This window comes from Mustela nivalis, assembly GCF_964662115.1.
Source record: "Mustela nivalis genome assembly, chromosome: 15".
NCBI lineage: Eukaryota > Metazoa > Chordata > Mammalia > Carnivora > Mustelidae > Mustela > Mustela nivalis.
In genome coordinates, this window is record NC_139034.1 from 30,767,486 (window position 1) to 30,786,714 (window position 19,229).

Consider the following 19,229-nt stretch of genomic DNA (forward strand, 5'->3'; position numbering starts at 1 on the left):
ATGGTAAAACCCAGATGGGACAAAGTAATGGCTACACACTAGCAGGGCTTTGATAGGCCGTTAGTCTGTGCACTGTACTAAGGAATTTGCAGACACATCCAGGGAGGCGAGCCTCTGGTCCACTAACTTCCAGTGGCCCCAGAGGTTAGGTTCATGTCCAAGTTCACCCCGCCATCAATGGCAAGGACCTGTGACCACCAAGCCTGGCCCTTTCCACCTGCCTGTGCCCGGCTTCCAGAGGGGGGCAGTCTGCACCTGCTTAGGCCACCCTCTGAGTCCTCCCTTCTCTATCTCTCGATGCTCTGCTGGGAAAATTAGCATCAATGACCATCAATGGAGCAGTCAGAGTCTGAACGACTGTAGAACTCTGTGAGTACACATTCCTTTGTATCTAGAAAGATCAGAATTTTGGTGACCCATTTGCCTTATTGGGGCCCCGCGTTCCTATTCCGTTGGTCTTGTGAGTTGGCCCCAGGGGGCGAAGGCTGGGGTTGCACCTTGGATGGATGGTTACTCCCTGAGATATGAAACTCAGATGAAGTCACAGTTGGCCAGTAATTCCAACTCCCCTCATTTTGCTCAGCCATTACCCATTTCTATGTCTAAGAGGGACTCCGGAGTGGGGAAATGACAATTTGTGTTTATATAGAATACCAGCTTGAAGTTAATTAATTAAAACATTAAGCTACCCCAACAAATCCTACTGTAAAAGCCAGAAAGCTAAACCATGGTGCACTTCATTTGACATAAATTATTTGGGCTGCAGTAAAACCTTGCAACAGGCCTCTTAAACCTCACGACCTATCACCTGAGGAAATTCTTCTCTGTAGGAAGACCCACTCATTTATTCCAGCACAGTGATTCTCCTTCCCACCCCTCCTACCCTCCCACCCTCCCATCTACCACCACACCCACGCCCTCCCCAGCCAAAAAACACTCCCAGACTAAAAAAGAAAAAAAAGTCCTCAGTAAAAGAGAGACTTTTCCTGAAGTTATTGAGAGACCATGCAAGGATGGATTGAATACCCAAGCTGGTGAGGCACCAGCCCCCACACCCTTTGGGCTTCTATAACACACTGGAAAACTGTAAAGAAATCACCCAGCGAAGGAAAGGCAGGCTTGTGGCAGAAATGGATGAAGAGACAGAAAGCACCAAGAAGTTCATGTTCACAGTAAATACTGGGACTGAGCCGCAAACTGCTCACCACTGGTTACCTTAGGGAAATAGTTACCTTGGGGAAATAGAAAAGGAGTAGGAGAGGCAGAGGCCTCTACTTAGTATCCTTCTAGAGATTTGCAAAATTTGTTAAACAAAGAGCGTGTATGTGTTTAACACACACAAACACACAGGATCATAGAAAATACATTATTATTTTCAGCTGCTGCAAAAAGAAATTTAAAGCATAGCCATGGGAAACCTCCAGAAGGGGGGAAAAAAAAAAGGTTGAGAGCAGAGATGTCAGAATCAAAAGATCTGAATTCCCGACTCGGCTTTCTGTGCCTCAGATTCTTCGTGTGAAAAAATGGAGGAAATTATAATGCTTATCTGCTGTGGTCACCCCAGGAAGATTAAATGAGATGAGTAAAAAAAAAAAAAAAAAGTGCAGGGTAGGGATGCTTGGGTGGTTCAGTCAGTTGAGCGTCTGCCTTCAGCTCAGGGTCCTGGGATCCAGCCCTGCATCGAACTCCCTGCTCAGTGGAGAGTCTGCTTCTCCCTCTCCCACTTCTCCTGCATGTGTTCCCTCTCTCGCTGTCTCTCTCTGTCAAATAAATAAAATAAAATGCAGTTGTTTGTTTGTTTTCCCAGTTAGCCCCTCTTCCCTAGACCCCCTAACTTTATGCGATGATGGAAGTTAGTATTTTTTGGTTAGGGTGTTTGTTTTGTTTTGTTTTGTTTTAATTTTCTTAGTAATGATGGAAGTTTAAATGCTGTGTCTCCAAACACAACTGCAAAGCGACTTGCCTTCAGGCTATGTCCTGGGCAGGAGGCCACCAGCTCCCTGAGGACCCTCAGAGGGAAGTGTTGAGTGCTGTCAATAGTTGGAAGAAAAGTAGCCAAGAGAAAGCGCTGAAGACATGGGTAGACCCCCCCCCATAACTATGCTAATTTAAAAACAAAAACAAAGAGAAAAAGGAAAGAAAAGAAAACAGTGTCTTTTCCAAAGGTTTCAACTGAAATGGGAAGGTCACCTTTACTTCACACACACACTACTCAGTAATGGAAACCAAAATAGGCATAGGGTGGCTGTTCCTGACTGGACTCGGAACTCATGGGAGTAGGAAGACCATATAGCCAAAGGATTTGAGAACCACTGTCCTTCGCATTGCAGAGGTGAAATAAAGGATTTTTCCTTTTTTTATTGAAGAAAGTGAGACAAGTGGTGCCAGAGATGAAAATGAAGAGGTAAAGACTAAAAGGAAGTAGTTATCACATCAGGGAAAAGATTAGACAACCCTCAGGACACTCATTAATAAAAAGTGTATCTATTATGTGTTTATTCATAATTTTTTTTCTGGGGGGGAGACTGCATGTTCTTTTCAGGTAACTAAAGTAGTTCCTGGTTGTGCCTCATTGTTTCCTGATATGAGGGATAAACAGCAGAAACAATGGATGTGAAAATTAGGACATTTGAATCCCTGTATTGAGTTGCCAACAAGATATCCCATTATAGTCTATCTCAGACTGATAAAGAACAGTTTTTAGTGTAACTATGTCCCATGAGTTATATATTAAAAAATTCTTTGTTTTATTATCTGAACTTCAAATTTAACCGGATGCCCTATATCCTTATTTACTAAGTCTGACAACCCTATTATTGCAGAAAGAATAAAAACCCTCATCAAGCTTGGCATGACAACGGCATTTAGAATATAAGAGAAAGGTCAGTGAGAGGTCATCCAGTGAGCACTACAAAGGGTTTTTATAGAGGATGTTGGAAAAACATGTGGTAACGCACCAACTTCTTATTCCTATGAAAGGCTGGCTTTGTTTTTTAGCAGAATGGAGGCTGACCTCGCTAACCCCAATTTACAGCCAGACTAGAAATTTCTCCCAGAGTAGAACTGGTTTCCATGGGAACACCCAGGCTGCCAAATATTCAGGTGCCAGGCAGGCAGAGCTTGTAGTAGGTGCTCAATGAGGAAGGGCAGTTTGGGTAAGAGACTTGGTAGATGAATTCTCTAAATTTAGCATCTAAAGAATGGGTGGCTCTTTGGGGCACCTGGGTGGCTCAGTCAGTTAAGCGTCTGCCGTCTGCTCAGGTCACGAACCTGGAGCCCCAGGACTGAGCTCCATGTTGGGTTCCCTGCTCAGGGAGGAGTCTGCTTCTCTCTCTCCCTCTGCCACTGCCCCCTGGCTTATACTCTCTCTCTCTCTCTCTCATATAAATAAAATCTTAAAAAAAAAAAAATAGGTGACTCTGATGAGGGAGCAGAAGGCTGGCTGAGGACAAAGCAAAAGGCTGACACCTTGCAATCTCCCCCCTCACCCCCAGCACTCCTAGGTGAGACAAATGTGACATTCTTTTTTTTTTTTTAAGAATTTTATTTATTTGACAGAGGTCACAAGTAGGCAGAGAGGCAGGCAGAGGGAGAAGCAGGCTACCCACCGAGCAGAGAGCCCGATGCGGGCCTAGATCCCAGGACCCTGGGATCATAACCTGAACCAAAGGCAGAGGCTTAACCCACTGAGCCACCCAGGCACCCCCAAATGTGATATTCTTTAGGAATCTCCCAACTATCTTGGTGTTAATGGCCTGCTAAAAGGTAAAGACAGGGACACCTGGGTGGCTCAGTTTGTTAAGCCGCTGCTTCTGCTCAGGTCATGATCCCAGGGTCCTGGGATGGAGTCCCACATCAGTCTCCTTGCTCAGTGGGGAGCCTGCTTCTCTCTCTGCCTCTGCCTGCCACTCTGCCTGCTTGTGTTCTCTCTCTCTCTCTGACAAATAAACAAATAAATAAATAAAATCTTTTAAAAGAATAAATAAAAGGTAAAGACAACCTTGATCAATGCCGCAAGACCTCCTGTATCCGGTACCTTGTAGGCCCTCTTTAGCATATGAAAGTTCTGTTGAAACCTCCCTTTCCCTTACCTTCCCCCAACCGTGTGGTACATAACCTGCCATCCCTCACAACTAGGGGCAGCCCCTCTTCCTGCCCATGGGTCCTGTTCCTGTGCTTTAATAAGCCACCATGTTGCACCAAATATGTCTCAAGAATTCTTTTTTGGTCATTGGCTCCAGGCCTCACCCCACCAAACCTCACCTAGATTCTAGAACTTCATCAACTCTCCAATAAGACTAATTAGCGGTCCAAAGAGTTCCTATCTGCACTCAATGGCCAATGTTCAGTTTTTTAAAAGAATAAAAATGGACAGATCATTGGGCAAAGTCACTCAGCGGGTTACCAGCAGATCTAACAAGAAGCTCCCAGGCAAGAAACCGTCGTGCTGTGCCATAAACCTTGGCACACATTTCCATTCAAGAATTTGTTCTCCCACTTGATAGCTAATTTACAAGGTGAAATAAAAACCATATTTTTTCCAGAAGCATAATTCTTTATGCATTGTATGTAAGACAATTTGTGTAGCCCTCATTTTTGGAATTCTTTGGTTTGTCTGAACTGATTTGTTTTGGAGAACCACTATCCTGCAGAACCATTCCAGCCACTCCATTTATTTGCAGATTTATGAATATTTAAACAAGTTTGGTCCCTGCCAATTTTGATATGATTTAGGTGGAGCTTTTTCATCCCTTGTTCTATTTTTCATTTATCCTGTCTCCGTTAAGTGATGGTAGGACCATCATTTCATTCTCAGCCACACATTTAATTGGAGTTTCAACATGCTTGGGAATTACTATGACATTTGATGTCTGTTGATCTTATTGTGTTTCCATGCATTCCCAAACACATTTGGTACTTGGTATGTTTTAAAGACTATTTCTATCAACAAATGAATCTGGGTCATCAGCAGAATATCTCCCATAAGAAAGAGAGAGAGATGCATGAGCCCAGACTGAGCTTCCTGTTTTTCCTTTATGCATAGGATGTCATCACTGAGTAAAGGTCTACGACCTAGAAGCACCATGCAGTGTTTTAGAAATGCCACCCAAAGTGTATCATCATACATGGCAAAAATCCCTGATCACATGCAAAAATTTCCTTACCCTCACAGATGCTTTTTGGTGGAACTCTAGAAGCTACTAAGTTTCAAGACAAATCCTGTCATTCTTTAGAGGTGTGATGAGAAGAAATGCATTCTTTGATCAGAGAACATGAATCTGTATATACCTGGAAGGTATATTTTATAAACTCACACAACCTGGGATGGACCTGGGACCAGAAAAACTTTCTAAGTACCTGCTCTATACCAGATCTTGAACTAGAAAACTGGGAAATATAAAGAGGAATTTGAGTCTTTTTCCTCAAAAGCCATGAGACGTGGAGTTAAATAATTATAGCACTAGGCAAAATATAATACATGCCCTGAGATAGTAGAGAATATTATAGGATTAAGAGAAAGGAGAGAGGCTTGTACTAGGGAATAATCAGGAAACAGTATGCTAGCCTAGAAAGAGACTTTGATAGACCAAGATGAAGGTCAGAGCAAGTCAGACATGGGAAGAGCACAGGGTGTGTGGGGAAGCCAGTTCTATTCCCATCAGTAGGATGCATGATGCAACAGGTGCTGAGGCTGGGAAAGCAGACCGGAGTCAGGCAGCGCAAGACTAGAATGTCTTAGGGGCACCTGGGTGGCTCATTGGGTTAAAGCCTCTGCCTTTGGCTCAGGTCATGATCCCAGGTTCCTGGGATTGAGCCCCGCATCAGTCTCTCTGCTCAGCAAGGAGCCTGCTTCCCTCTCTCTCTTTCTTTGCTTCCCTCTCTGCCTACTTGTGATCTCTATCTGTCAAATAAATAAGTAAAATCATAAAAAAAAAAAAAGACTAAAATGTCTTAGCCTGGCACTCAAGGAGCTACAAAGCAGACAGGAGATCGTCTTCACATTCTCCACCCCAAGCCCATTAGGATTTCCCTTAAGAAAGAAATAAGATGGCTCCCCTTGCTTTGGTCTCCTCCAGCTCCTCCTCTTAAATCTGAATATCCTCACAGTGCTGTTGTCTGGTGCAGGTTCTTTTTTTTTTTTAATTTTTTTTAAAAGATTTTATTTATTTATTTGACATAGAGAGAGAAAGAGATCACAAGTAGGCAGAGAGGCAGGCAGGGGGTGGGGGAGCTGGCCCCCTGCTGAGCAGAGAGCCTGATGCAGGACTCCATCCCAGGACCCTGAGATCATGACTTGAGCCAAAGGCAGAGGCTTAACCCACTGAGCCACCCAGGCACTCCTCTGGTGCAGGTTCTTACACCAGCACAACATATGTCAAATGCAGGATGGTAAAAGGTGCATGTCTTTCTTTTGTTAGGTGGGAGAAGGGGATTGTAGAAGACGGGTGTAGACAAGAGTGAGCAGTCAGCCCATGGATAGAGCCACCAAAGGTACTTTGTCAGACAACCAGTTTTAGGTCCAAGATGTCCAAGATGTAGAAAGTGATTTCCATAGAGTATCCTAAGGGATAAAGTCCTGCAGGGCACAAATGGCTGAGAGCTCCACTCTGGCCACAGCCAGAATCAGATGGTTCTGCTTATCCCTCTGCTCCTGCTCAGGCCTTTGACAGACAACGACTTTCCTTCAGGATTACCTAGAATGCAGGACCCTGATGGGCTTCTGTTGATTATTATTTTTTTTTTTTTAAGACTTGGCCTCCTGGGGGCACCTCAGTGGCTCAGTTAGTTAAGTGTCTGACTTGGGCTGCGGTCATGGGTCATGATCCCAGGGTCCTGGGACGGAGCCCCTCAGCGGGCTCTCTGCTCAGCAGGGAGGTTGCTTCTCCCTCTCCCTCTGCTGCACTCCCTCTTTGCTCTCTTACACTATCTATTAAATTAATTAATTAATTTTTTTTTTAAGTGGAGGCCTCCTGGAAAATAATTCTTCCTTCTCTGTCTCTCTTGAGGTCTTAAAGATAAATTTTGGTCCCCAGGAGCTACTTAGAAAAAGGTAGATGTCACTTTTCAGCAGCAGTCTGCTCACTTTGACAAGTCAAGGGGTTTCCCATCTTGGGGATTGCTGGCCAAACCACCCAGCATGGATATAGACAAGGAAGCCAGAGGCAGGTCTCCCTGCCTGCCCACCTCCCCCACCCCCCTTCCAACCTGCCTCCTGGTCAGGGCACACACAGGACTACAATCCTGGACACCAAAACACAATTACATTGAACGAGAATGATCAAACTATTTTTTCCTGTCAAAAAGCAATTCTAATTTGATTGATTGGTTTGGCAACGAGGGCTGTATTCACCAGAAGGTGCTACAGAAGACATTTTTCATAATTTCAATCAGCTTGGTCTGCAACAACGTAAATAAAGCCCACGCCCGTATGTGGGAATATTCAACCGACTCAGCTATGAAGATGATGCAAATTCACATGTCTATGTTTTTTTAAAAAACATGCACAAAGGCACACGATCGTTCGCAATTTTTTTAGAGGGGTTATGAGCCAAGTCTGAAGGCCCCTGGACCTTCAGGTTCTCTCCCAAACCACCTGCCAGTGGAGAAGTTTGCGCGCGCGGCTGAGTTGCGATTCTAGGTTTGCTCTGCAGAGGGCAGCATTGGTAAAACGTTGGGAGGCCGAAAAAGACTTGTGGGGTTTTTATTCCCTCGCCGTAGTTTTCGGCAAACTTTCCTCTTTTGCCCTCAGGCAATCTTAATTAGAGTAAGATGAGGGGAGTAGCTGTTTGACCAGAACGGAAACAAGAAAGGCTTCTGTGTCTGGTACACGTTTCCAGGGCTAACACCGTATTACTCGTGCTTTTTGTATTTTTCTGATAACTTTATTTGCGGAGTCTAATAGTTCCCGACACCAAGTGGGTGTACAAAAAGTGCTTGATGGAAGAACAGTTACACTATTGCCAGCTCCAGGGAAGCTTTCGGTTGTATACACGGACGAGCGGGTCTACCAGACTCAGCGGAGGGGCTCCCCGAGTCCCTGGCATGGGGGAGTCCAACAGACCTCAGGAAGGGCGGGGCCATCTAGAACCTAAAAGGACTTTGCGCCTGGTGACACAAAATGGCCTCAAAGTGACTCCAGCTGTTTCCAGTTCTCTCTGTGACCCCAGGAAATTATTTTCTGATGCGCTCCTCTAAGAAAATCGTGCCATTTCCTTATTGTCAGTTAATTATTGCCAGGCCTCGAATAAATGGCTGAAAATTTAAATTTAATGCACAGGTAATGCACGTAGACAAATAATCCATGATCCACCTGGAACGTTGCTGTGTCAGCAGTCGAAAGCTTCTTTCAAAGATGAGACAGGGAAGGGAAATCAGGGGCAAAGAACAAGCATGACGTCATGCGTTCTGCCTCTGAGGTTCTCTGTTCCTCTTTCCAGCAATAGACCTGCACGGAGCTCCCTGCCGTGGCCGCCTTCCACCCCAGCTAAAAGGCTACACACTTCTCTTTCTGGAGGTAAAAAGTGCCTTCAGGCAAGTTTTAACATGTGAGTGTTTGTGGCCTCCCCTGGGGCATTGGTATATTTGTTTAACTGGAATCTAAATAAAAGGCTCCTGTAGTAGGAATTCCAGCGTGAGGGAAAGGGGAAGGAGGCAGCTTTTCCACATGGGGGGCTCCGCAGCTGTTGCCCAGGCGTCCAGGCAGGTGTGAAAGAACCATGGCCTCCTCTCAGCCCTTCTTCCAGCTGCCCTTCACCACCCCTGTGCCCTCCAAACAGAGTGTCATTTACAAGGGACCTGATTCTTTCAAGGGAATGGAAGTTATGAATGAAATATACAGTACAACCCCCAGATTGCTTTCTACCACTAACCAGTCCTCCTGCTTTTTTCTAAAATTGGGAACATTCCAAAGCACTTACATGCATGTGTGTATGTATATAAGGGTGCCCGTGTGTATATATATAAATGTGTGCGTGCTACATCCAGTGTATATGCACATATTATATATGTGTGTATAAGCACATACATTTAAGCATACAATTAACTGCAAAAATGTAAGGCTTGCTATATCAGGAACTGTATAACCTGCCAGAAAGAATCTATCATCACCACCACCAAAGGTCAACATTTATTGATTAAACACCCATATTCATATGAAACGTCAGCTGACAGCTCTTGCTGAGTTTACCGTGTAAGTAAACACCAGCACAAACCCTTCCTGTGGAGGGAAAGGCAGACTGAGAAATGAACAGTGAAGGCCAGGCAGCTGACTAAAGTAATAAAGACATATTCTGTTTTGTTTTGTTTTTTTAAGATTTTTTTTATTTATTTGTTTGACCGAGAGAGATCACAAGTAGGCAGAGAGGCAGGCGGGGAGGGGGGGCGGGGAAGCAGGCTCCCTGTGGAGCAGAGAGCCTGATGCGGAACTCAATCCCAGGACCCTGAGATCATGACCTGAGCCGAAGGCAGAGGCTTTAACCCACTGAGCCACCCAGGTGCCCCCTCAATCTGTTTTTGAATCTATGGTATACAAATGTCCATCCTGCATAGTATCACAGACTTGGCCATGCCCTTTTGTCTTCACAGTCTCAGAGTAGACTAGTTGTGATGCTGACCCGCTCCCAACCTGACTTATTCAGGGACTGGCTTATTCCAGACTAAGCCACTAACTTCCTGTTTTTAGATGGTAACACCAGGACCCTGGTACCAAGGTGCCCATATGAGCTGAATATTTATGTGTCCCTCTCCATTCATATGTTGGAATTCTAAGCCTTGCCAAAACGGTATTAGGAGGTGGAGGAGCACACTCAGTTAGTTACTCCAACAGGGCATTTGGTTCATTACCTCCCCTAAAACTCTCAGAAAACCATGTGAGGAAACCAAAGCTTAGAGAGGTTATGGATTTGCAAAAGAAATAAGAGCAGATGGGACCAAACCTAGATCTGTTGAGCCAGAAGCTCACGTTTTTAACTGACTCTGCTATCCCAGTTCCCTGGACTTGCTTATTAAATGTTTGTTGAGAAGAAAAAAAAAAAAAAAGTCCCATGAAGAACTTCAAAAAGAAGAAAAAGACATTGCATCCTGTTGCCATCAGCCTCTGTAAATAAATAGCACTGATAAATACACTGTCTTGGTTATGGTTAATATATTATTTCCATCTGTGTCTTAAAGGGAGGTGACGGGCATGCGGCAGGAAAGGGTCGAGGGAAAAGGACAGGAGTGAAATGGCTTTGAGCTCCTGAATGCGCAGGCACCTCTCTTCCCCATAAGGCAAATGGACAACACGCTTTCTGGGAGAAAAGTCGAGCCATTCCCCATGATCTATCTCTCCCCCTTACAACAGTCACTTCTCTCAGAGGGCGATACGTTCTCTCTGCCAGCAGGGTTAAGCATCCCAGCTCACGAAGGATGTAATCCACCTCATGGTGAAGACCCTTGACAGGGCGGATGTCTAATACAGTTCACTGCTCTGCAAACTTGAAGAATTCGAGCGCTGGCTGGAATACTGCTGAGAATACTGCTAGCTTCCTCTTTCCTGATGGCGTGGCTGAGTGAGGTCACTCCTGGGATTCTGGCAGGCTGGCTTCCTGGCCAGATGTCTCTCATCCACACCTGTAGACCTTAGGAAACCAAGGGTGACCTCAGTATGTGCAGCCTTGATTTCCTTCCCATCGCTGCCCTTGAGATGTGGAAACAGAATGAACATCCACACCAGGACCATCCACTCAACAAGCAAGTCAGGGAAGGGAACTTCCTCACTTTATGGTCAGCAAGTCAGGTGTTGGGTTGCCTCCTGACACGTCTGGCTGGAGGACAAGGTCATCCATCCAGGGGATGCGGTTGTGTTCTTGCAGTGTGGTGTGACTGGGCTTCCACCTCATGGCTCATCCAGAAGTATGGTTCTGATTCTTAAGTGATAACCTCAGAGCCTATGTCAGAGCAAGGAAGCCCCATCCCTTTCAGGTCATTGGATATTGGATTAAGGCGGCCTATTGAAGCGCTGCCTTTGTGCACTACACTATCTTGGCCTCTCTTAAAAGTGCTATTTCTGGGGCACCTGGGTGGCTCAGTCATTAAGCGGCTGCCTTTGGCTCAAGTCATGATACCAGGCATCAAGCCCCACATCAGGCTCCCTGCTCTACTGAAAGCCTGCTTCTCCTTCTCCCACTCCCCCGGCTTGTGTTACTTCTCTCACTGTGTCTCTCTCTGTCAAATAAATAAAATCTTAAAAAAAAAAAGTGTTATTTCTGAGCCACTTTTTTCATATTCTGCCACTTTTTGCATCGAGAGACGTTCTATCAGCTATAGGAATGTTTCTGTGAGAGCCACTGTACAGATGCTGTTAAGGATATGGCCCAATGCAGCTGATAGCACTGATCCTCTTTTTCATGCCACATAGGGGAAATGTGCCTTGGTTTAAGGAACCAGAAAAATGCATATTTCTCCTGCGTGTTAACATGCGTTTCTCTTTGGGGCATTGCGAATCTTATAGATCGTAGCATTCCCTTCTTTGCTTTGGATGCTGGGAAACTCAAAGCCAAATATTTTGCCCATTTCCAACAACTTGTATAGACCTTATAACATGCGTTTTCTATATATACTTTGTGCTGTGTTCATCTTATTTCCCTGTCCCCATTTTCCTTTTGCCCTAATTACTTCATCTCTAAGTTGTTGTTTATCCCTGTATTAGAGTAAGCTAACTGGAGTAAAAAATGACTCTAAATCTCAAAACAATAAAAGAGGTTGACTTCTCACTTACCTGAAGTGTAATGTGGATATGACTTGGGGGTTCCCCTCCAAGTGTGCAACACAGGAAATTAAGTTCTTTAGCTCGGCCATCTTCCACGCATTGTCCTAAGGTGGCTACCAGAGGTAGAAAAGTTCAGACACTGAACTCTTTCAGCCTGAAAATGGCACACACCATTTCCTCTCACATTCCATTGGCCAGAACTAGTCAGCAGGACAAAAAGTGCTGGGAAATATTGTTTCCAATTTGACAGCCCCTTCCCTGAAACAACTTTACGTGAGAGGGAAGACAAATTCTTGGTGGTCAGCTACTATCTCTGCCACACTCTCTAAATTACCTCTTAAACCAAGAAAATTAAACTAAGGGACACCTGGGTGGCTCAATGGGTTAAAGCCTCTGCCTTCGGCTCAGGTCATGATCCCAGGGTCCTGGGAGCAAGCCCCGCATCGGGCTCTCTCCTCAGCAGGGAGCTTTTCTCCTCCTCTCTCTGCCTGCCTCTCAGCCTATTTGTGATTTCTGTCTGTCAAATAAATAAATAAAATCTTTTAAAAAAGAAAATTAAAGTAAGCCAATAGACTTTACAGAAAAAGGAAATATGTCCTTTTCCCTGCCAAACACTAGTACTATTAATCAAGAAATAACCAAAACCATGGAGATCTATGGTTGGACTCTATGCTGCATATTACAAGTGGTACAAAGTGTGAGTTACAGCTCTCGCCTTCAAGTTGATTGGTGGGAGATGTGGCCACCCTCAGAACCATTCTGTGGTGGAAACATCATTCCACCAAGTCTCATCCCTGCCCTTACTGAACTCTGTAAAAAAGAGAGTTAGATGCAACAAGGAGCTACCTCTGTCTGTGGAATAAAAGAAATCCCTTTGGGGCACCTTGGTGGCTCAGTTGGTGAAGCATCTGTCTTTGGCTCAGGTCATGATCTGTGCATCCTGGGATTGAGCCCTGTGTCAGGCTCTCTGGTCAGTGGAGAGTCTGTTCTCCCTCTCCTTCTGCTGCTCCCTCTGCTTGTGCTCTCTCTCTCTCTCTCTCTCAAATAAATAAATAAAATCTTAAAAAAAAAAAAAAAAGGAAGGAAGAAAGAAAGCCCTACAGTAGCCCACTTCGAGGTGGCCAGTAGAAAGTTAGGACACAGGGACTCTTCATTTCATTTCTAGTCTTCACTCTGAGATGGCTCTGGTTAAGGGTTTAGTTTCCTCCTGCCTGGATTCCTAATTTGCAGATTAGAGGTAATGATATTTGCCTACCTTGCCTTAGGATTAATTAGTGGTTGTGCTGTCCTTTGAGCCTACAGATGAAAAGCTTTTAGTGAGCATAGTGCATCATCCCCTTCACAACTGTCATCATCACCATCATTACTTTGTATCCTTAAGATAAAGTGGTGGAGTTCCCACACAAAGTTTCCAAGAGACTTGAAATTTTTCAACCTTCTCCTGTATGTTTTTTTTTTTTTTAAAGGATCAATCCACTGCCCTTTCTTTGTGACATTGTTGTCAAGGACTGAAAAAGAGGGAGCTAACCATGATTTCTCAGAGACCCATGTTTCACACACCCTAACCTGATAGTGCATTTCTCCCAATAAGCAAGCCTAGACATTTCAACTATACCCCAAATCCAGAATATAAGTGATGTATCAGAAAGAGAATAAAGAGAAAACTTTTAGAGAAACTCTTTTAATAATCTCCAAACTCCTTAAAAAAACATTTTTTCTCCCAGAAAAATCACTAAATAAATAGATCTTTTCTGCTTGCTAGATGACATTATAAAAAGGAGAGTTATTTCCTTCCAATCCAATACTCTGGGCTGATCCCATGTCCTTGGGAGCTTCTTAGTCTCTGAACTCAACAGCAGTTCAAGTTCTGATGTGAGAACTAGAGTCTTTTCCTGGGGAGATTGGAGGGCTTTGAGTGACATTCTGTTTTTGAAAGTGGGAGCTGGGACCAGAGGTAGTGTGAATTTCAAAGTGATAGGAGCAGAGCCAAACAAGTGGGTTCAGGTTTTCAGAGAAGAACCTGATGTTTTCCTGACACATAAGCTTAGTGTTCCAGATCCAAGACCAAAGAAGGTAAAATCAAATGGTGACCTTCCTACATAGTTCTAGTCCCCAAGATAAATTTAACTGGAGTCTTGATACTTGAGGGAAACCATTAAAATGGACTTTGCTAAGCCAGTGGAAACCTCTTCACTTACTGATGCAGGTGTCACTTCATTTTACAGTAGTGCTGAAATATAAAAGCTGGTCAGGATTGGAAGAGCTGGAATGACTACTCCTATCATCCCAGCCTCAGCTTATCTTCAAGTGAACAATGACAAGTTGCACAAGGGGATTGGAAGTTTTGCTTTTGCTTTTGTGGTGATTCAAATGCTTAGTCGGGCAATAGTGTTAATCCTAAACATGTGCTAGGTATTCTTTTAGTACCATTCATTGTATGAAATAAATCTTTTAGTCCTTGAACAACCAATATTTATTTGGAGGAACAGGAAGCAATTTCTATTATAACCTCACGTTAGAGATAAGGAAACTGAGACAGGAAAGGTTTAAATGTCTTATCTAAGGTATCATGGCCAGTCAGAGGGAGAGCCAGGAATTGAACCCATCACTGCAAGGAAACAATTTCCACGAGGGCAGAGATTTTTGTCTCTTTAGAACACTGATATGTCCCAAGAGCCTAGAAATATTCTTGGCATAAAATAAAATAGAGTCCTAGAAAATATATAACGATATAGGTGTTTCCGAAAGGAAAAGCAGAGTAAATGGAAAGGACAAGTTTATCAAGGAAATAATACAAGAATATTTTCCAGAACTGAAGTACCTCCAATACAGAAAAAGGAAAGAGAAAAGGCCCAACAAGTCATGTCACTGTGGGCTTCAGAATACTAGCATTAAGGATAAGATCCTGGAAGTTTACAGACAGAACTAAGAAAGAGTGGTATTGGATTTCCCAAAAACACCAAGAGCTAGAAGATAATAGGAAAAGGTCTTCAGAATTTTGAGGGAAATTTTTTCCAACCTAGAATTCTGTGTCTAGCTAAACTATCTATCAAATATGAAGGCAGAACAAAGTCATTTAAATGCAGGCCAAGACTTTAAATTTTCCTCCACCAACTCTTTCTCAGGAAGTTCCTGAAGGACATGCTCTCCTTAAGTATGAGATTAAACCATAAAATAGGGAGGCACAGGGAAGCAGGGACTCCAACAGGGTATGGGCGGAGGGGGTTGCAAGGTTGTAGAAAAGGGAACAGCAGATCCAGTGAAAAATCAGTCCAAATTGAAGCAGGAGGACAGAGAGGTCTTTTGGTTGTTCAAAAAGTACATATTCATAATAATGTAAGCACCAAATATTGATTTAACCCCCATTTAAGAAATGTCCATGTTGGAAGGTGGACAGTGGAGGAAGAGATGGAAAAAAACTAAAGTACTCTTTCTACAGTGAAAAGTCATCAGATGATGCTTACAATTAAAAACTTAATAAATTGCAATATAAATTATTCAAGTAAAATATGGAGATAAATACCTAGAAAAAAAGAATCAGTGGTTTCCCATGGGGAGAAGACCTCAGGTTGGAGAATGGGAGCAGAAAGCTGATATTCCTTATTATAAATATAGTGTGTTATTTGCCTCTTGAAGCTACCACATGTAGAATATTATAAAAATACAAATTCAGAGCACCTGGGTGGCTCAGCTGGTTAAGCATCTGCCTTCAGCTCAAGTCATGATCTCAGAGTCCTAGGATTGAGGTTCATGTCAGGTGGGGAACCTGCTTTTCCCTCTGCCTGCTGCTCCCCCTGCTTGTGCTCTCTTGCTGTCAAATAAATAAATAAAATCTTTAAAAAAAATTCATGGTCATCAGGAAAGGAGGAGGAGGAGGGGTTATGATGGCGACTCTGAAAGGACACAAGCAGGATACTTGTTGGGGTGGAGAGGTCCTGGGCAGGTGGCCTAGCCCAATCCAATCTCTCCTTTTTTCTTCTTCTTTAAATATTTATTTATTTATTTATTTTAGAGGTAAATATGGGAGGGAGTATGTGTGGGAGCAGGGGCAGGGAGTGGCAGAGGGAGAGCATTTCAAGCAGACTCCCTGCTGAGCAAGGAGCCCAATGCCAGGCTCAATCCCACAACCCTGGGATCATGACCTGAGCCAAAATCAAGAGTCAGATGTTTAACTAACTGAGTTACAAGGTGTCCCTTGTCATATTTTCTATAGAGGGGGTAGAAAAATAATTCAGTCTTCCCCCTGACAGAGTTGATTAAAATCTATTTATCGTTGGTTGTTTAGAAAATTTCTCTCTAGTTTCCTGTTCGTAATTGGCAATGTCATGTACATTTTTAATGTTGTTGTTCTAAATTTTGAAAGCTCTCTCTCTCCTTTTTGTTTATGAACTACTGCAGACACCTAGCTTTTGTGGTACTGCTTCAGACTTGTCAACTGCAAACTCAGGAATTTTGATAAAGATTGTTGTATATAATTCTCATCAAAAACTATAGAAAAGGCCCTCTCTGTCTTCTCGGCCCTGGGAGCAGCTCTCCTGCCACAGCCCCTCATCCCTTGGGAAAATGTACGCCTATGCAAAGTCTGTCTCCACCCCGTTCTTGGTCAGGAGCCCCCCTCAGCTGTTGAGCCGATCACTGTCTCCAGTGGTGCTAAAACCACCCAAGACACTGACAGATGAAGCACCTTATAAGGGCCTAGAATTGGGACTGTGTTTGGGAGCCTCATCATCGGTTATGCCAGAAATCCCTCTCTGAAGAAACAGCTCTTCTCCTAAGCCATTCTGGGCTTTGCCTCTCGGAGGCCATGGGGCTCTTTTGCCTGATGCTGGCCTTTCTTGTCCTATTCGCCATGTGAAGGATCCATCTCCACCTCCCACAGGTCTTTCTCCTGTGTCTCGTTTGCCCTGTATATTCCTTTTCCTATACCTCCCCAGGCAGCCTGGGGAAAGTGGTTGGCTCAAGGTTTGACAGAGGGAAGACAAATAAATACTGTATTAATAAGGGGAAAAAAACTATAGAAAAAATATCTATAATGTATTATAATTGTCTATGCTGCATTTTCAAGTATGTACCTGACAGGAAAGAACTTGCATTTTGACTTGGCTTCTTTGAGAACTGAATCTTCCTTTTAGTGAATGTTCCACAGACTGTCCTCTGGCTCCAAACATTTCAAACCTTGTTGCTCCTCCACTCACCTCATACTACCAGTGCCAGATGCTGTAGGACACGTCATGTCATAAAATGACCTTTGTCCCCTTCATCCGCCTTTCACAACTCCCAGCCAGTGGGCAATAGGAGTATTCCTAACAATAACTGAACTGCATTCATAAAGCATAACTCCCTAAACCCAAACTAGATGTTTCTCAAACTCAACACCCCCACCCCCCCTACCCAGAACACCCATGGGATCCCAAAACATCACTGACAATTGGGGTAGCTTGTCAAAAGGGAAATCAGAGTAGAAGAAACAGGATCTTCACTGATTGTGGTTAAAATTTGTCTTGCAAATTTTATGAAAAGCTATATGACTGTGAGAACCTATGTTCAGGGTCTTAGAAGGGCCAGTGCAAGGGAGGCACCCTTGCACCCTCCTGAAAGGCACCCTCCTGAAAGGAGGCACCTTTCAGCTTTATTCCCTCTGACTGGTGCTCAGGCAGGGAACTGTGCTCCAGACCCTCTGCCCAGACATGCCACGAGACAACTTCTGTTCAGAGTGGGGAGGGGAGGAAGCAGGCTCAGGGAGGCGGTATGGGGAGGACTGGCACCTGTCTCTCCAGAGCTGACCTTAGCTTATGTGACTTAAGGATGTGAGCAAAGGGCAAGGGAAGGAACATTTCCTGGGAAGTGCTTTCTCTGCCAGTTGGCAAGGGAGGGGACTCTGTAAGTGTGTGTAGACAGCAGCGAGTGGAGGGAACACTACACTGGGTGTTGGAGGGAAGCAGGAAAGAAAGAAAGGAAAGAAAGCAGTCCAACTCTTCTGGTCTCTAACGCTTACTAGTAGGCACCAGAGAAGCTCTCTTCTTCATTAAAATCTTTGTGTCACTCACCAGGATAATTGATGAATTCATATCTTACCATTTTTTTCTAAAAACTGTCCTCTCTCCTTTATTTGCACGATTTATGCATTCTGTGGATTATAACTACAAGGGCTGGCCACAAACTGTTGGATTGGCCTCTTCTATCATCAGTTATACATACAAAAGACATAAAGATTGATATAACTGGTAGACCAAGCAAAATAGAATGAGAAAGATGATTTAAGGTGGAAAGTTCATAACACATTCCATAGCCAACACAAATTATTCTTGAAAGTCTGTTTACTTCTGGTTCTTGGGGAAACAAACATTTTTGGTAGCCTATCTTGTGCCTCTCATATTATCTCCTTTAAGGAGGAGGTATTACTTGTCATATTTCACAGGTAAGGACACAAACCGATAGTGGAAAAGTAATCCAAGGAGAAGAATAGGGGCCTGTCCAAGACAATACACTAACAAGGGTTCCCAAGTCATTTTTTTTTTAATCACCCCACACTGATAACTAAAAATCACCCATAGCATCAAGTTTCCCGGATGGCAACAGTCCTCTTCGCTAAAGGTCCTGATGTCCAGACCTGCATACTTAGGGCATCTGGACCTTGATGAAAGCAAAGGACCCAGCACAATCTCTTCCTCGTACTTTATAGAGCTCCTTGGTGTTTGCTGAGTGATCCAGGCAACTAATTGACATATTATCTTATTTTCCAGATTTGCCATTACCTTTAGAGGCAAACCCTAGAGCTCAGAAAGTATGCAGAAAAACTTATCCTAAAAATAGTTTAAAACTTCATTTTTCAACATTAGGAGGCCCTGGAGGTTAATATTGTGAAGTTGGATATGTTAAAAAAAACTTCATTTTTTGAGCCATTGCAAACATATAGAAGCATATTTTTCACACTATAGCCCAGGAAAGAGTCAACGAAACTTTTGCTTTCTCTGAGCTCACGTATCTGAAATGAAAGGTGATATTTTTTGCTTGCATGCCTGGTTTCAAAATGAAACCGGAACATTCCTAGCCTTCAGGCAGCTCTGGTAACCACAGACAGCTGGAAATTCTCCAGTCACAGTAAAGTAGGTTAGGGGGAATCTCCCAGTAGCTTCCACACAAATATGGGGGTGTGTGTGTATATACAGATATCTATATATCTATATTTGTAGTGGGGTTTTTGTTCTGTTTTGTTTTGTTGTTTTTTCATGAAGCACAAAAAGAACAGAGAACCACAACAGCAGTGACCAAGCGAACTGACTTCCTGGTCCTGAATTTGCATCATGACCTGCTTCTGGGTAGGCAGGCAGTCAGGGCTGAGGATAGAGAAAGAAAGGGGTTAGTGGCATGAACCCTTTGATTTTGTCAAAACTTTAGAGATGTTTCTTGAAGAATAAGCAGACTACTTTGTTCCCTTTTTTAAAAAGTACATAAAATATATGGCAAGGAATAGACACTG

General features: G+C 43.7%; 1 protein-coding gene across 3 annotated transcripts in view; it reads left to right on the forward strand.

The window, feature by feature from the left end:
• Positions 1 to 19,229, forward strand: part of LOC309849244 (uncharacterized protein) — a 46,809-nt gene that overhangs the window by 5,074 nt on the left and 22,506 nt on the right. The window contains exon 3 of one of the 3 annotated variants that reach the window (XM_082701589.1): positions 8,439 to 8,515. The exons of the other annotated variants lie outside the window; for them this stretch is intronic. Within the exon in view, the coding sequence (XP_082557715.1) occupies positions 8,439 to 8,515 (77 nt within the window). The remainder of the gene's footprint in view (positions 1 to 8,438; positions 8,516 to 19,229) is intronic. 3 annotated transcript variants of the gene reach the window in all.